The 17,197-nt window shown below is 45.0% G+C and overlaps 1 protein-coding gene across 4 annotated transcripts; it reads left to right on the top strand.

Moving 5' to 3' along the window:
- Nucleotides 1–4,337: 4,337 nt before the first annotated feature.
- marchf7 (membrane-associated ring finger (C3HC4) 7) lies at nucleotides 4,338–15,703 on the top strand. 4 transcript variants are annotated; one of them, XM_080769261.1, is made up of 11 exons: nucleotides 4,338–4,399; nucleotides 6,554–6,752; nucleotides 8,277–8,390; nucleotides 9,739–9,892; nucleotides 10,194–10,397; nucleotides 10,498–11,755; nucleotides 11,856–12,025; nucleotides 12,461–12,564; nucleotides 13,229–13,339; nucleotides 14,757–14,808; nucleotides 15,249–15,703. In XM_080769261.1, exons 2-11 carry the CDS (start codon nucleotides 6,567–6,569, stop codon nucleotides 15,344–15,346), a joined length of 2,451 nt encoding a protein of 816 aa, XP_080625387.1. In that variant the 5' UTR covers nucleotides 4,338–4,399; nucleotides 6,554–6,566; the 3' UTR covers nucleotides 15,347–15,703. The 4 variants fall into 4 exon arrangements, with proteins under 4 accessions (XP_080625387.1, XP_080625385.1, XP_080625388.1 ...); XM_080769259.1 differs by having other exon boundaries at nucleotides 14,757–14,832; XM_080769260.1 differs by having other exon boundaries at nucleotides 4,349–4,399; nucleotides 6,557–6,752; nucleotides 14,757–14,832.
- The last annotated feature ends 1,494 nt before the right edge of the window (nucleotides 15,704–17,197 follow it).

Here is a 17,197-nt window from a genome sequence, read left to right as displayed (position 1 = left end):
AATATCCATAGTGGACAATATTCCCCCAATCTCTTAACTTACATTTTTCCCCCTCCACGGACATATAGAAAACGGATTAGAAAGAAAATAAGTAAACCTCATGCATTTAAAATTCCTGCACCCGCTATCCTTCACAAACAACCACACACAAGCAGGAGCTGCATGTCATTGGTCAAAAGCCAGTGACCTCACGGCCTGAGCTGGGCAGAGAGTAACCTCGCGTCACCAGGCTTTCCACGGCTGAAATATATTAGCATAGAGTTATAATATAGATATTCGTCCACAAGGTGAGCAAGCAGGCTTGTCAGGTCAGCTGTCAATCAAATCACTCAACTCAATGAATGCCAATGGGAGCTGATTTGGGCAGGGTAGTATTTATATGTGGGACATATTTAGTAGCTGTATGTGATGATATAAATTGATCCTCAACCTCACCTTTGTCTATTGTTCCCCAATAAATTTTCCTCAAGGGCCATATTTTGACTACGGTACCAGGCTGGGGGCCGAGTCGGCACGCTAATTGGGGAACCCTCTATTGTCATTGGGGAAAGCTCAAACTTGAGAACATGTAGGGCCAATATGCCTTTCTTTCTATAATCACCAGAGATATACGGTTTAACGTGCTCACACTTTGGGACTTGGGCGTCTTGTTGTTGTTTACTCACTTGTAGTTGTTTGTCGATGGTGATTGATGACGACTGCAAAAGGTTGATATTATTGGTAGGAGTTTGTGTTGTGTGAGTGTATGGTTTCAAAATAAACGGGGCAAACAAAACAAGAACAGGCTCCAGACATAAACTAAATAAAGGTCTCAAAAAACAGACGAGCGCAGGGTTCAATAAACAAATAATAAAGTAGGCTACTTTTCTTTCTTTCTTTCTTTCTTTCCTTTCTTTAACTGCGCTGTTTGTGCGTTGGGTGCAAGCTGTTGAAATCTGTATCTCTACTGGTGTCTTTCCACCTACAGCTGTGAGCCTGTGGCTTAATTAAAGGGAACCATGGTGCCATTTCTCAAGGCAACCAGTGGGGGCGCCATTTGGTCACGAATATGTCAAATCAAATAAGATGGCTCCTACAGAACATACATAGCACATCGCATCATTGGTTATTCACCAATGGTTAATTTTTATTTTAACATAGGCCTACCGGTAATTTTTAATGAGGGAATGTCACAAGATAAGATAAACAGTCAGTGATACAAAGAAACGCTTCTAGTTTTCTGGAAAACAAACAAACAAACAAACTCACAAGACAAACAAACGTCATTAACATATCTTTTTTTGCAAAAAGGGTGAAGTGTCCCTTTAACTTTTCACATCTCATCTCGTTTAGTCTGGTTGAATCGAACTCCATTGTGTTTACTCCCTTGGTAGGTTATGGTTTAGTATGAAAACGAAACTGGGTGCCGGAACAACCGTGCAGAGAAATGTTTGAGATGATAACTAGAAAAAGTGCCCCTCGGGCCACAGGTCTCCACCAGGGCAGGTCAGGTTGTGGCCTCCTGGTGGCGCTATAATAGGCCAATGTGAAAAGGGTGCCATTTCTTCTTATGCCTTGGGTGGCAATTGGATGATTGGAGGCATTTTGTTCCAAAAATGTGTTTTGCAAAAATCCACCTGTTGGTGGCGCTATAACAGGCCAATGTGAAAAGGTGGGATATATTCATCAGCCTAGTAGGAACGTCTGTGAATGATTTCACGTAAATTGTACGCTGAGTTCATGATTTTAGGCTTTTTGTTCAAATCCTGCAAATTTGGAAAGCCACTGTTAGCAAATCAGGATGGAATATGCAATATCGGACAGATCTGTCTTGATTACATGACTATAGAGATACTGTGTAACGATATGCGGGATTTTTGGACAAAATATGGAGTAGTAATATAAAAAAAATGTTTTACAAAACTCGGCCTCCTGGTGGCGCTATAACAGGCCGTTCTGGAAAATGTGGGGCAGAGGTTCATCGTTGGCATCCAGGGAGTGTGTGTGCAAAGTTTGGCATGGATCGGGCAAACGGTGCCGGAGATTAGCTGGTAACGGACAGACGGAAGGACGGACGGACACACGCACACACACACACCCCCACATACACACACACACACACACACACACACACACACACACACGGACGGACGGACGGAGTGCAAAACATACTCTCTCTAATTAGTTAGACTGATGTAGACTGGACAAGTGGACAGTGGTGGTCACTGGTGGAAACTTCTGGAAAGTACTGTACTTGAGTATTTCATATTTGTATTGACTACATCTCAGAGGCAATTTTACTGCAAAAAATAAATAAAGAAATCAGCCACTAGTATAATTTTCTGATTTAGATTGCTAGAGGTTTGGGATCTCACCAGGGATCTCTAGGTGACACACACACACACACACACACACACACACACACACACACACACACACACACACACACACACACACACACACGTTTAAATTACTCCTAAACATTTTGCCAAACATCACACACTCTCCTATCCTCCTGGAGACCTGTGCCCAGAAGGGCACTTTATCTAGTTAATTTCTGCATCTCTTAGGGCCCATTTAACCAATATAATGCATTTGGATGGCAAAAATGGCAGATCTACAAGTTCAGTGTCTTAAATGAGATGTGCTGTGAGTTTGCATATCTGCTATTTTCCAGCATAGGACCGTTGCACAGTGAAGTATAAACAAGGTTTTTAAAATCCTCCTCCTCAGGAGCATATCCACGGATATCCCAAGCCGTGCAGGTGCATGCCTATTCCCACTAGGCTGAGGAAGAAATGCCACTTGACAGTTTTCAAATCAGCCTCATGGTGGCGCTACAACAGGCAAAGTTGCGTCTCTCACACACACACACACACACACACACACACACACACACACACACACACACACACTGTACACACACACCCAAACAAACATGTTTAAATTACTCCTAAACATTTTGCCAAACATCATACACGCTCCTATCCTCCTGGTGGAGACCTGTGCCCACTGCCCAGAAGTCAATATACAGCGCACGATAGACGCGCCGACCACGGCAACGACAGACAGGCTGACAGTGTTGCAGATGCAGTTATAGTGTAGCAAGCAACTCTGACAAATACAATAGTACATACTACATACAGTATTACTGCAGACAGCTACCATTTGGATAGATGCACCAACGCAAAGCCAAGTAGCCAGGTGCCTATGGGGGTAGCACCCGCAGTTTCATTAAAGAGGATATTGCCAGTTATAGGTAAAGAAACGTTGAATATGTATGTGTTATTGTGTTTGGTTACAAAACACCCCAGAGAATTACCTGCAGGAAAGTGAAGGCTCGTTTGAGAAATATTAAGAACAATCAAAGCATTGATGTCCATTTATTGGAAACACCCAAGTTGAGCTCTTCTATGATTAAAGATAAGGAGGGACTTGGAAGCAAAAGTAATGCCCATAGCAGATGTAGGCCTACCCATCATAGGGATGGATGCAGTGGAATTAGGAGTCCTAATTAATTGGACCAATATTGGAAAATGGTCACAAGAAAAATTGAGAGACTGAATGAAGGACTAGAACTGGAAACTAAGTGTATTTGGATGGCTGGTGCAAGGAGAAGTCACCACGCTAAATATCATAACTGAAGTTGTGGTCATTAAAGTGATGCACATCAGCGTCGGAGAGGAACAGGCACTGTCAGATCACCAGTTACGCAACTTTTGGGAAATCGAATCCTTTGGAATCCACATGAAAGAACACACTCACTCACTCACACACACACACACACACACACACACACACACACACACACACACACACACACACACACACACACTCACACACACACACACACACACACACACACACACAATGCCCAGACTCCTCAGCTCAGGTGCTCACTGTTATAATTTAATAGAACTACCCTAGTACCCTGACTTTGCAGGTTGCTGCCCCAGGGTGTTTCTTGTGACCTTTGGAAAGTCCCATCCCAACTTAACGCACGCACGCACGCACACACACACACACACACACACACACACACACACACACACACACTGTGACACTTCTCCTCAGCTCTTCAGCAGAACTCTCAGAAAGCTGAGTTGAGTTGATGCAATCCTGTATCACTGTCAAATGTCAATGATTTCACACAAATCAGAAACTGTTATTAATAATTTATATAAATAGCTGAAAACAGGTTGCCCTGCAACCATGCAACCAGCCAATTAGGACGCGAGTGACCATTCTTCCAGGCCATGGGATGCGGACTCTACCAATGAGAAAACGTATTTTTGTAACCACGCCCATGCACGAGGCCCGTGGTCACGAGATGCAGGGAGTACTATTTAAAGCACAACTTCCCTGTCAACAAAAAGACGCCATATCGTCAATGTCGAATACAAGAAAAGTGAAACCAGAGGTGAGAACCCAAGCCGTTGTATTGCACTGTGAAAACAAACCTTGTCGGAAGGAGTTTGGGAGGATTCAATCAATTTCAGACAGTGTAGTGACTGTTACTGTTTGTGATATTGGTTATGATATTTGATGATACCGCTGGCAATCTCTATAGCATGTAGCTCAGTTGTGTGAAACTAGGCTCTGGCGAGGCTGCAAGCTAAACAGCATAGCATACACTTTGGGCATCGCGTTTACTTCCATTCTGCGATACACGCGCTAAACGTTCAATTCGATGTTTCTAAAATGACAGCAACGTCAAACCTCAGCCCCGCTTTGACAAACTGTACTCTAGTTTAATATAGACTTGGCTTACCTTGCAGACACGACCACGTTGGACAAATAAGGCTTTTGCGGTGTGTATCAAACCAGATATAACTGGCGAGGAAGGGAAGCCTTTAGTGGCTTTTATTTTCAGTAAACGAAAAATGTATATGAAGTTGTTTGCAGGAGAAACTTCATGCTATGGAGATTGTGGAAGGCCGAATCACTGCAACCCACAATGTTTATTCACTGACGCTTCGATCAGGCAGAGAGTAAAATATGAAAGGCCTTCATGACACACTGGTTGTGTTGCTTCTATAAGTGGTCCGGGGTCCCACAGAAGGCAATGTGGTTGGATCCCACAGACGGAAGGCAATGTGGTGGGATAAGACCCTGCAGGATTAAGAACATGATTAATTTGACAGTGCATGATGCTGGCTTGCTTGCATGAATGAAAAATGTCACATGCAGCACCTTTTAATGCTGCTGATAAGAAAAGTCCTGCAAAATCAATCTCCTATCGAGTAGATTCTGCCTCAAGGTGTGAAGATTATTACAGTATGTTAAGTCATTAAAGGTGTAGAAATGGCTCTGGTCCATAGCTTGGACCAGAGCTAGTGTAGAAATACAGAACAGATCACTTTGGGCTTGATATGTTGTGTTGGACTTAAAAAAGCTCAGTGGGGTTTGAAATCCACTGCAGTGCATTTGGCTTGCAAGCTGGGTGGGGTGGGTGGTCTTCGTCAGTTAACATACAGTACTCCTACAACCTGGGGCCTGGCCTGGGCACTTGTCGGCGGGGAATGTTGAACAGGAGGAGTAGGATGGAGGCCAGGCATACATCCTCCCATCAGCGGCTCCTCACAGCAGTGGGAGGAATTCATTGGCACAATAACTAAATTAGAAAAAATGGGTAAAACCATAAAGGAAAAAGAAAAGCACCAATGCAGTATATTGGTGTATCTTTCAAGTATCACATGGAATGCCATGCTTGCTGCTAGCTGTTTATTAATGTATAGCTAGCAGATTCACAGTCCAAGGACGGTTGTAAAGCAGTTGAATTAGAAGCACCAAATAGCAGCATGCTGATAAAGTCTTTGTCTCACTTTGCCTTGTCCCACTTTGGCTGGATCAGCAAACTGAAGCATTTACTCAAAGCCTTAGTCTTGGCTGACTTCTTTAATGAAAACGTCATGTTTCAGAACTGAGGGGATGGAATATATTCAGATGGCTAGTACACTAGACCAGTGGTTTTCAACCAGTGGTCCAGGCACCACCAATGGTCCTTGAGGAGGGGGTTTCAGGTAGTCCCCCAGCTAAATTATGGAGAGTTGGTAACAGAATGGACCCTTATTAGATCTTTAACTATTGAGAGTATAAAATGGTTATCTAACAACAACAAAATATTTGTTAGTTTTTGCCGAACAAATAATGGGCCATGACATGAAAAGGATTGAAAACCACTGCCGTAGACTTAAGTCTGCTATGATGAAGGGATTCATATGGGTTTTCTGTCTAGGGATACATCTACGTTTTCAGTTCAGGTTGGCATGCATTACTCACTAGTATGCATGGGCAATGGGCATATAGACGGTGTTTGCACAGAATCCCATGTTTAGACTGCATTGATATGTCTTTCTTCACAGACCAATATCTTGGAAGTTGGAAGTATTTTTTGTGGTTACTGACAGAGGCACTTCAACAAGATTTCTATTCCAAGACGCATGTTTCATTCTGTGGTGGTGGTTGCTCATATTTTCTTTCTGTGTTCATGCACATGCAGTGATCGCTACAAGTGATAATTTTTGTTCTGTAGTGATAATGTTCGTGGTTGTCTGTTGTCTTTGTCTTCCAGCAGACCATTAGTCATGGATTCCAGGCCTCGTGGACTTCCGTTCTCCGTGTCTAGGTCCAGAACGTCTTACACCTCTCCTTCAACCTACACCTCTCCACTGAGCTCCACTAGGCTATATAGTAGTAGGGACAGGGTGCTGACCAGTGACCGCCTCCCTAGCCGGGCCTCCACGCCTTTCAAACCAGACCTATGCCAACAGGTAGGCTAATGACAATAGGCATTTAAGTCAAGCATGAAACAATGAAACAAAACTATTTGTAATAATTCAATGTTGACATCAATCAAGGCATATCTTATCTAGAATAATATGCTACATAGATGTGGCTATTGCAGATGAAAATTGTTAATGATAAATAATAGACATGCATCAATTAGGCTAGACAGTAGTCCCATCTTTTGTAACCATGTCAGCAGCCATCAGTGTTCGAGAAGCTACCACAGAGAGAGCACATTCTTCTAGTAACTTCACCCTGGGCCTGGAGTACTGCAGCTAAATACTTGATCTGTGGTGTCCCGACTCCCAACAGGAGTAGCAGTCACTTTAGTGTGTCTTTTAATAGGTCAGCCCAGATTCCTGGCCTGACAGCATGTGCGTTTCAGCTCCACTGCTTGTCAAGGGCTGTCTCATAAGATAGAGTTACTAGCTTGGCCTGACGCCTGATTTAAAATGTGTTGGTGTCTGTGTTGCTTGCCGAAAACAGCACATGTACAACTCCCAACGCATTGCATTGCAACGTGTTATAAGATTGTAGATCTGCTATTTTCAACACGTGACACCACTGTACGACAAAGTATAAATCGGGCTGTTTGCTGGTCATCCTGCACTTTCCAGAATAGTCCAGGCTGGGTTGACAAGTGATTGCTCTGTGACTTTATTTATCACTGATATTGACTTTTGTAGACGGTATTTACGGTGTACGGTTAAAATGGTTTGACATTTGGAAACTGAAATCATTGAGGATTATCACGATACACTAGTTTGCTAATGCTGTAGGCCTAATGGAAATGTTAATTTGATGCTAAATTGTTTTCTATTTCTGGGGCAGTGCCTCCAGCTCGGCTGGGTGTTCCAACAAACACAACCTGGCCTGGCCACGTTTACGGGTGGGAAGCCGGCGGGGGAGGATATTCACTGTTGCTGCTGCATATAGCTTGCTTATATAGCTGGTTCCCTGTTCAGCAGGTGCAATCTCATGACAACCCCTACTCAGACACTTCATACCATCTCACAACAGCCCTACCAGTCCCTTGGTACACCTTCACAACACAACCAGTCCCTTGGTACCCCCTCACAACCCAACCAGTCCCTTGGTACCCCCTCACAACCCAACCAGTCCCTTGGTACCCCCTCACAACCCAACCAGTCCCTTGGTACCCCCTCACAACCCAACCAGTCCCTTGGTACCCCCTGACAACCCAACCAGTCCCTTGGTACCCCCTAACAACCCAACCAGTCTCTTGGTACCCCCTCACAAACCCAACCAGTCCCTTGGTACCCCCTCACAACCCAACCAGTCCCTTGGTACCCCCTCACAACCCAACCAGTCCCTTGGTACCCCCTCACAACCCAACTAGTCCCTTATACCTCCTCACAACAACACCACCGGAGAGTGAGAAGTCTTAGGGCTGATTTGGGCATTTCTATGCTTTATTTCATATAGGTCAATGTAGATTTTAATATGACTTACACACACACAGAAAACGTCAACTCTCTCTGCTCTAGCGTTTCCGTAACCTGATCGAAGAGAGTCCACCCTGGTTGGAGCCGCTTCCTACTTTGAATTCATCGCGCGACTGGTTGTGGGCTGAATCCCCTGCCAGCAGCAGGACTAAACAGGTGCTTAGAATGTTATTTGTATATTATAAGACAAAGGAAGCCCTCTTTTTGAACATAGACATCTCTTTAAAAATGACCAGTAAAATGTTTCCATGTAACTGTAGGCTTCTTTCGGCTAATTCCCATCATGGTCGCCACAACGGATCATCTGTTTCCATCTGCGTCTTCCTCGGTCACACTCCTTCCATGTTCTCTCTCACCGAATCCATAAACCTCAGTTTAGCCTTCCTCTTCTACTCTTGACTGGCAGCTCAATCTTCAGCATCCTTCTCCCGATGTTGCTCTCATCTCTCCTCTGCACATGTTTAAACCATCTCAACCTCACCTCTTGTGTTATCCCCAAACCCTCTAACCTGGGCTGATCATATAATGTAGTCATTTCTGAACCCGTCGGTCATTGTCACTCCTAATGAGAATCGTAGCATCCTCAATTCTGCCACCTCCAGCTCCGCCTCCTGTCGTTTGGTCAGTGCCACCGTTTCCCAGCTGTACAGCGTGGCTGCCATCTCACCCCCTCTGGTACCGTTCTGTCACAAATCACTCATCTCACCCCCTCTGGTACCGTTCTGTCACAAATCACTCATCTCACCCCCTCTGGTACCGTTCTGTCACAAATCACTCATCTCACCCCCTCTGGTACCGTTCTGTCACAAATCACTCATCTCACCCCCTCTGGTACCGTTCTGTCACAAATCACTCATCTCACCCCCTCAGGTACCGTTCTGTCACAAATCACTCATCTCACCCCCTCTGGTACCGTTCTGTCACAAATCACTCATCTCACCCCCTCTGGTACCGTTCTGTCACAAATCACTCATCTCACCCCCTCTGGTACCGTTCTGTCACAAATCACTCCTCTCACCCCCTCTGGTACCGTTCTGTCACAAATCACTCCTCTCACCCCCTCTGGTACCGTTCTGTCACAAATCACTCCTCTCACCCCCTCTGGTACCGTTCTGTCACAAATCACTCATCTCACCCCCTCTGGTACCGTTCTGTCACAAATCACTCATCTCACCCCCTCTGGTTCCGTTCTGTCACAAATCACTCATCTCACCCCCTCTGGTACCGTTCTGTCACAAATCACTCATCTCACCCCCTCTGGTACCGTTCTGTCACAAATCACTCCTCTCACCCCCTCTGGTACCGTTCTGTCACAAATCACTCATCTCACCCCCTCTGGTACCGTTCTGTCACAAATCACTCATCTCACCCCCTCTGGTACCGTTCTGTCACAAATCACTCATGACACTTTTCTCCATCCATTCCACGCTGCCTGCACTCTTTTCAAAATTCTCTATGATTGTGGCTTAATTTTTTTTTTATCTCTCTCGCTCTCTCTCTAAAGACTGACTCTGAGAGGAGAACGGGGATATACTCGGGGCTGCTAAAAGCGAATGACGATGGAGACTTTAAACGTGCCAAACTGTCCTACAGCGGCCGAGACACGAGGACAAGCTCTAACTCGGTAACGGCACCCACCTACTCCAATATCGGCACAGGTACGGTAGAACTGATTGTTTTTGTTGAGGGGTGCTATCCTATGTCTAGCTTTTGGTGTATGGGCACAAACCTTGTCCTACACAAACATTAAATTCCCATTGACCATGAATGGACAATTTTACGTCATAGTGCCTATTTTACATCATGATGATAGGAGTGTCCATGTCACTCCTATAACTAGCAACATTGGCGATAATGTAAAGCAAGCCTATTCCCTTTAATTTTTAATTACATGAAGGGAGTTTTTTTGTATGTCAAAGATGCTCAACTGTTGATCTATTTTCTCTTCTAAACTCCCAGGTGAAAAACCAAGTTCGTGGCGGTCGTATAGCTCAACCCTCTCCCCATCTTCAACGTCTTACTCCAGCCCATCCTCAAAGCCGCTTTTGACGAGGAGAGACGTTCTAAACCGTCATTTGAGAGAGCCGGAAGAGAGCAGATATAGTTCCCATCTGTCCAGTCTGGGAGAGAGCAGGCGTAGGAGCCCTGGATTGACCTCACTGTGTAGGGAAATATGCTAATGCTGTTTTAGACTTTAGAAGCATGCACAGTCAACACATTCATGGTCATTTCACGCTGCACTGTTCTCTTCCCCTCGTTCCAGATGAGCCCGACAGGCTGACCTCCAGTTACGCTCAGGGGGCGCGGCCCAAAGAGCCCATCTACTCCTCTTCAACCTCCACGGCCAGAGAAAGCTACCGTCCGCGTTACTTCCCGTCACTTGACCACAGTGCCAGAACCACCGCCCACACCCCCTCCTCCTACACCTCCACCCCCTCCTCCTACACCACCACCACCACCTCCTCCAGCCTGCGCTCCTCCTCCTCCAGCCTCCGCTCATCCCAGGAGCAGACTAGAAAGCCAGTCTCCCCCACCGTGGCCAGGTCAGTGAGGTCACCCTCCTCTTCTCGTAGCTCCTGGTGTACACCTCCCCTGGCAAAACGAGACCCCAGCCCCTCCAAGCCCCAGCCCACTGCTGCCCCCGCTGTACAGAGGACCACTGCTGCCCCCCAGAGGCCGGCCCCTGTAGGTACTGCTGCCCCCCCTGTACAGAGGCCGGCCCCTGTAGGGGCGGAGCCAGAGGGCCGCCGCTCCCTCCTGTCTCGTATCTTTTCCCGGCGCTCCAGCCAAGACTCGTCTGGCGGGTCATCCAGCGGGTCCTCTAGCTCTCGCTCCTTCGACTCGGATGGCGGCCCGACGGCGGGGCTGGAGACTGCGGCCAGAACGCCCAATGTGGAGACACCGGAGCCTGATGCGGCCCAGCACCTGGCCTCATATAGGCTACGCCGACGTTTCTTCGACGCCCCCAATACGCCTGCTGACGTTGCAACGCCGGAGTCCGACACTCCCCAACAATTGACATCGCACAGGTTACGCAGGCGCTTCTTCGATACACCTCGCTCGGATGGAGACAGCGGAGGACACGCTACCTGGTTCTCCTCCTACCTCCGTAATCGCTCTGCTCCTCCACCCCCCCCACCGCCGAGCGAGGGAACCAGTGACGGTATAAAAGAGGTTTCAGCTGGTCGTCAACATACACACAGAAGATGGGAGGACCCCGAGCATAAAGCACCAAGCGAGGATGAGGAGGACGACGAGGAGGATGAGGAAGAAAAAGAGGATGAGGAAGCGGGCGGAGCATCTGGCGTGACGGTCTCTAGTCTTGCTGGTTCCAACAGGGTTTACATGCAGTCAATGCGTACTACCTTCAGGGATCATGGGTTTGTAAGCTCTGCAACCCCCACAGTCACTGTGTTTGACAATGCATTTGCTGCAGTGGACAGGAGCCAAGCTGAGGCGCGGGAGAAGGACAAGCCTGTGTCTTCCAGAGATCCCGAGAGGCTCCGCAAGATCCAGGAGAGGTCTGACATTCTGTTTTCTACACCCCGTTTCATGCACATCTAGTCATTTCTAGTCCCAAGGTTTCTTTCTAGATTATTTAACCACTTGTTCCTGCTGTAGGCTGCTGCTGGAGGAATCTGACGAGGATGAAGGTGATCTCTGTCGTATCTGCCAGATGGGGGAGGATTCGGCCTCCAACCCACTGATTGAGCCGTGCCGATGCAACGGTAGCCTGCAGTACGTCCACCAGGAATGCATCAAGACGTGGCTCCACTCCAAAATCAGTTCAGGTACGCAGAATGCTGCATGCTGGCTTTTGTTACATCACGGCAAAATATTTTTTTCCGAAGATGGCTTTGGAAGAAATTGAGATATTAGATACTCATTATCCTGTCTCAACGCTGGATGCTGCAATCATGTGGCTAATAACCACGAGCTGGTCTCGCTGCCCTGCGCACTAGTACAAACTGCATTGCGCTGTCCCAGCGCTACTCCACACTGCATTATACTGCATTTTAGTGCTGTCCAGTGTTGCGCTACACTGCATTATACTGCATTAGTGCTGTCCAAGTGCTGCTTCACACTGCATTACTGTTGTCCCAGCCCGGATCCAGACTGCATTACACTGAGATAGTGCTGTCCTAGCTCTGGTCCAGAGTCTCCAGACTGCATTACACTGTCATTTATTGTACATATTATACAATATGTGTCTTTGAACTCTTCAGGTGCAGGTCTTGAGGCTCTCACAACATGTGAACTCTGCAAGGAGAAGCTGCATCTAAACATAGAGAACTTTAACATTCATGAATTGCACAGGGTGCACGAGCAGGTGAGCATCCTTTTATCTTATGTTTTCCTGAATGTTTTGTTGTTTAATCAAATGGAAGTGTTCATAAATATCAGAAACGCATTGCCACTGCCTGGCAGAAACCTTGTTTTTTTTTATTAAGGGCGGGAACCCCTTTTGGTGTTTTAAGCATTATGTTATGCTTTAGCTATGCTACGAGCTTGTACTGTAGGTCTGCTATTTTTGAAGAATTGTGAAAATGTGGCGCAAATCTTTGAATATATATTCTTTCACAGCGAACATTTTTAACTAAAATCTTTGCTTCTGGAAGGTTCCTGGAACAACATATTTTCAGATGGCCAATTACATATAATCTTTTGGGTCCTTGACATGAAATATTGAGCACCACTGATATAGTAACATGACGTTTTTCAGAAAATTGTCATGATTTAGCAATTTCTTTTTATTTCAACGTCAGGCCTAAATGGATTAATGCCCTACTTCATACTACAGCGGCATACAAAAGTACACGACCCTCGCATATCTACGCCGCACCGCCGATCTGACTGGCGCAATGTGTCCTTTTGTCTGAATATGGTCCCACAGACAGCCTGCAGTGTAGAGGGTTGTCTGAATATGGTCCCACAGACAGCCTGCAGTGTAGAGGGTGGTGTGATGTAACCTTGACTTTGTTCTCCTTCCTCAGTCGGAGTATGAATTTATCCGCAGCGGTCTCTACCTGGTGGTGCTTCTGCATCTCTATGAACAGAGGTTCTCGGATGAAGCCGGAGTGAGAACCCATACGGCACATTCTACTGTACGTACACACACACACACACACACACACACACACACACAATTATATTAACTGGCTACTGTACTTTTTGTTTTGTAATGCAAAAACAACTGAAGTTTGTTTTGTTTCCCGGGTCATTGCCTGTTTACTCGATCGGATAGCAACCCAGTGCTAATCATATTATGTAGCATACGACCAAGACCTAACTTAATCAATATAAAACAGTATACTTGTCAATGGCAGACAACGGTTGGATTTGAATTGATGAGAATACTTGTCAATGTGTTAAATAACACATTAAATACATGTACATATTAAATGCGTTATTTCGCGCAATATAATAATATGTGCAAGTGTATAATTATGCATGAGCGTGTGCAGTGTGCACCTGACCTTTCATTCCAAAAGATCCACAGTACACCACTGTCTTATCATCATATTCTAGCCAACATTGATATAGAAAGTATTGTGCACTCGGTTAACAACAGCGCTTAAAGCTTGTTAACTTTCAGCATTTATTTATTGATGGGCCGAGTACAATCCCACTTGTTGCAGTGAGCATGTACTTATAAGGATGTTGGGCGGAATAATGGGTTAGTCTGGCATCGATTGATAGGACGGCTCCAACCGGTTAAGCTACTGCTTAGCGATGTGTTGAGAGAGGCAGTTACGTGGGCGTTGGGGAAACGCCCGGAACTAAAGGCAGCCTTCTTACTGGAGGGAAACCCGGCCATTCATTGTCTCCACATTGTTGTATAGACTAATGTACCAGAGTTGTGGAAATTGAGTAAAGATGCATCGCGATGCAGACTTTTGTTTTCTGGGGGAAAAGTCATTGAACCGCATGCAACATGACTAGGCTAAAGCTACTGGAGATAAAGGCCAACTGTTATGGAGATAAAGACTGAGATCAACAAGTCATAAAGAATGCACCTAGTATTTTGAAAGCAGACATCTGGCACATTCTCAGTTTACTCTGCAGTAAAATCTTCAGTGTTTATTTAACCCAATCTACAAGGCCACAATTGAAAATGGCTGATCTATAAGCACTCAACAGATCTACAAGCTCATGCTCACTATGTTGCCATGTGAAGCTTTGTGTGAGCTTGTAGATCTGCTATTGGACACTGTGAGACTGACATTCATGATAAGGCTTCAGGGTCCATTCGTTATCTTCATTAAACTACAAATCAAATATCCAACTGACTAATAATTTATCCAACTGACTGCTTGAATCATTATTCAGAATGAGAATGTTAACAGGTGAATCATAATTAAATTGAATGCCAAATCTGCACCTTCCACACCAAATTCTGCTCTACTTCACATTGAAGCAAAGATTATTTTAACATAAGGTGTTATGGATGTATTGGATGTAAAGGATAAAATGTGGTAGAATTTCATATCTTTGAAAATATTTCCCCCCCCTCTCGCCCAGTTGTCCCCCCTCTTGGCGAGTCTTGATGAATACCTGGACATCCATGTTGAAAGTACGTCGCAATCCTTTTTTGGTGGTAAGTGCATTACTTAAATGTAATGCCAACAGCATTTTGGCCTCCAACCATTTTTCTCCCTTTCAAACTACACAAAGGATCATTAGGATTGCCTTCATGATTTTTTTTTAGTTAATATGTTACAAATATCTTGTAAAAAATTAGAACCGTACTGTTACCAGCAGCAAATATACAAGCTTTTGTTGAAATATCGTGGCCAAACCTTGTAGACTCCACACTGCAGGATACTGTGTATAGACGTTTTAATTATATCATCACTTATTCACCTGGAGTTCTCTTATGTTCTTTAACTATACAAGTTCACTTACTATTTTAAATGGTTTCCTTGAGTGTTTGACAGTATTTCAAATTAAAATGTATTTGCATGTAGGAGTCGGACTGTAGGTTTTTGTTTGACATATTCCTCTCCTTTGCAGGATTACCTGGAGAATCGGACGATGATGATGAGGTAGTAGTGGACAACAGGCCATCGATTGACTTTTCTGACTTGGATGATGACCTTGAAGATGATTAATATGACTGGGAGAGAGTCATAGTGTGGATTCAGCAAATGTTGGACAGAGGGATTGATGGTGGCAGACTGCATTATGCCTTTAAACTACCTTGTTTATGCACATGCTTTAATCATGTAACTAAAGTCAGTGGCAACAAGTGAAACTTAAAAGGCCAGTGCATTGATGGCCTGTGGAAATGTGACTTCCTTATTGGTGGCGTTCATGGGCATACCTGGGCATCTGCATAGTGCATTCCCATGAATTGATTGAAAAATATTTTGGTTTTCACCATGTATTTATCTGACATTTGTGTGCGCTTTGTAATGCTCTGAGTTAAATATTTTATTATTGCAATAAAGATTAGATTTTATGTGTAATATGGTGTCTAATTTCAGAGGAACTATCATTTGTCTGAGGATGCATTGCTGTGCAGAGATAACTTACTGGGGTGCTAAAATCAAGAATCGATTCGATATACAGTAGCTGGAAACATTAGACCCTTCAGATATGTAGGTGGTCCCAGCTACTTGCAAAATGCACAGACTATGCAAATGAGAAATATGTAATAGCCTACTTGGCGCAATCAAGCTTTCTTCATTGCAGTCCAATCAAATCATTGAAACTTGATTGTGTATTTTCAGAAATGTGGTAAAATTAGACAGAATCATAAAACACGGGACGTGATGTTAAGACTGTCCATTGTGCCAATAGATGGTGTGGGCTCACATGAGATTGCCTTGATGTTAAGAGTGGCATTAGGTGTTATGTTTTTTTTTAAGATATTTTTTGCGGCTTACACCTTTTATTGGTTTTTGAAGGGACAGACAGTAGGCGGACAGGAAACAGGAGAGAGATGGGGGGATGACATGCAGTAAAGGCCGTGTCGGGCTCGGGAGTCGAACCCGCAGCACACTGTGACTGGATTACCAGTCGGGTGCCCAGACGGTTGTATTTCTTAACTAGGGTATGATGTCAATTTTGGGACACATCCTCAGTAGTGTGCCTTTGAATCAGCGGGTGTTTCGGCCTTCCAACACTATACACCCTCATCAAAGGTGGCCAGCTAAAGGGTGATCAAGCCTTAGCTTGTGTCCCATGCCCAATCATTGAGATTTGCCTCCCACAGGACTATGCAAGGCAGGGGCGTCCTCTTCCCTGAGCCAGCCATACAGCTGACCGCATACCTCGTATGCCCTCATGTTTGAGGGGTTTGAATGGAGTTCTCAGGTGTGTGTGTGTGTGGGGGGGTCATGTTTTTATAGCCCAGCAAGGGTCTTTCCTTTTAATCCAGATCCACTGGCTGCCTCTTTCAGCTGCTTGAGAAAGTGTTCTGATTGTCTGCCGCAGAGCCTGTCCATGGATGCCAAGTTTCTGAAACTTGATTGTCTATTTTCAGAAATGTGGTAAAATTAGACAAATACCACTTTGCAACACACCATCTTCAGTCCCCTAGTGCAGGGATACTCAAATAGATTTACCTGTGGGCCACATTACAAAAATGGCAAGGGGCCAGGGGCCAGTAGATAAAATTACGACATTAATGATACTTGATAACTTCTCTCTTTCAATTGCTTTATTTTCGCAAAATGTATCAAAGTACAATGTGCATGCACACAATATGTAAATAAATAAATGTTACATTTTCTTGCATAAACACAAAGAGCTGTTTCCATAACTGCACAAATTATTGCACATAACATGAGTAGCTGTTATAATAACATAACATGAGTAGCTCTTTGCCTGCCTGCCTGTCTGTCTGTCCATGAGTAGTTATTTGTCTGTCTGTCCATGAGTAGCTGTCTGTCTGCCTGTCTATGAGTAGCTGTCTGCCTGCCTAATTGTCCATGAGTAGCTGTCTGTCTGCCTGTCTA

Source organism: Protomyctophum bolini (genome assembly GCF_963924005.1).
Source record: "Protomyctophum bolini genome assembly, chromosome: 1".
Classification (NCBI taxonomy): domain Eukaryota; kingdom Metazoa; phylum Chordata; class Actinopteri; order Myctophiformes; family Myctophidae; genus Protomyctophum; species Protomyctophum bolini.
This window is presented reverse-complemented; position numbering and strand designations above follow the sequence as displayed.

Excerpts from the sequence above, each read along its gene's own strand:
- marchf7 (XM_080769259.1), top strand. The coding sequence starts at position 6,567 with ATGGATTCCAGGCCTCGTGGACTTCCGTTCTCCGTGTCTAGGTCCAGA. Across the intron at positions 10,398-10,497 it reads CCCTGGATTGACCTCACTGT|ATGAGCCCGACAGGCTGACC; the intron begins GTAGGGAAATAT and ends CCCTCGTTCCAG. Across the intron at positions 12,026-12,460 it reads CCACTCCAAAATCAGTTCAG|GTGCAGGTCTTGAGGCTCTC; the intron begins GTACGCAGAATG and ends TGAACTCTTCAG.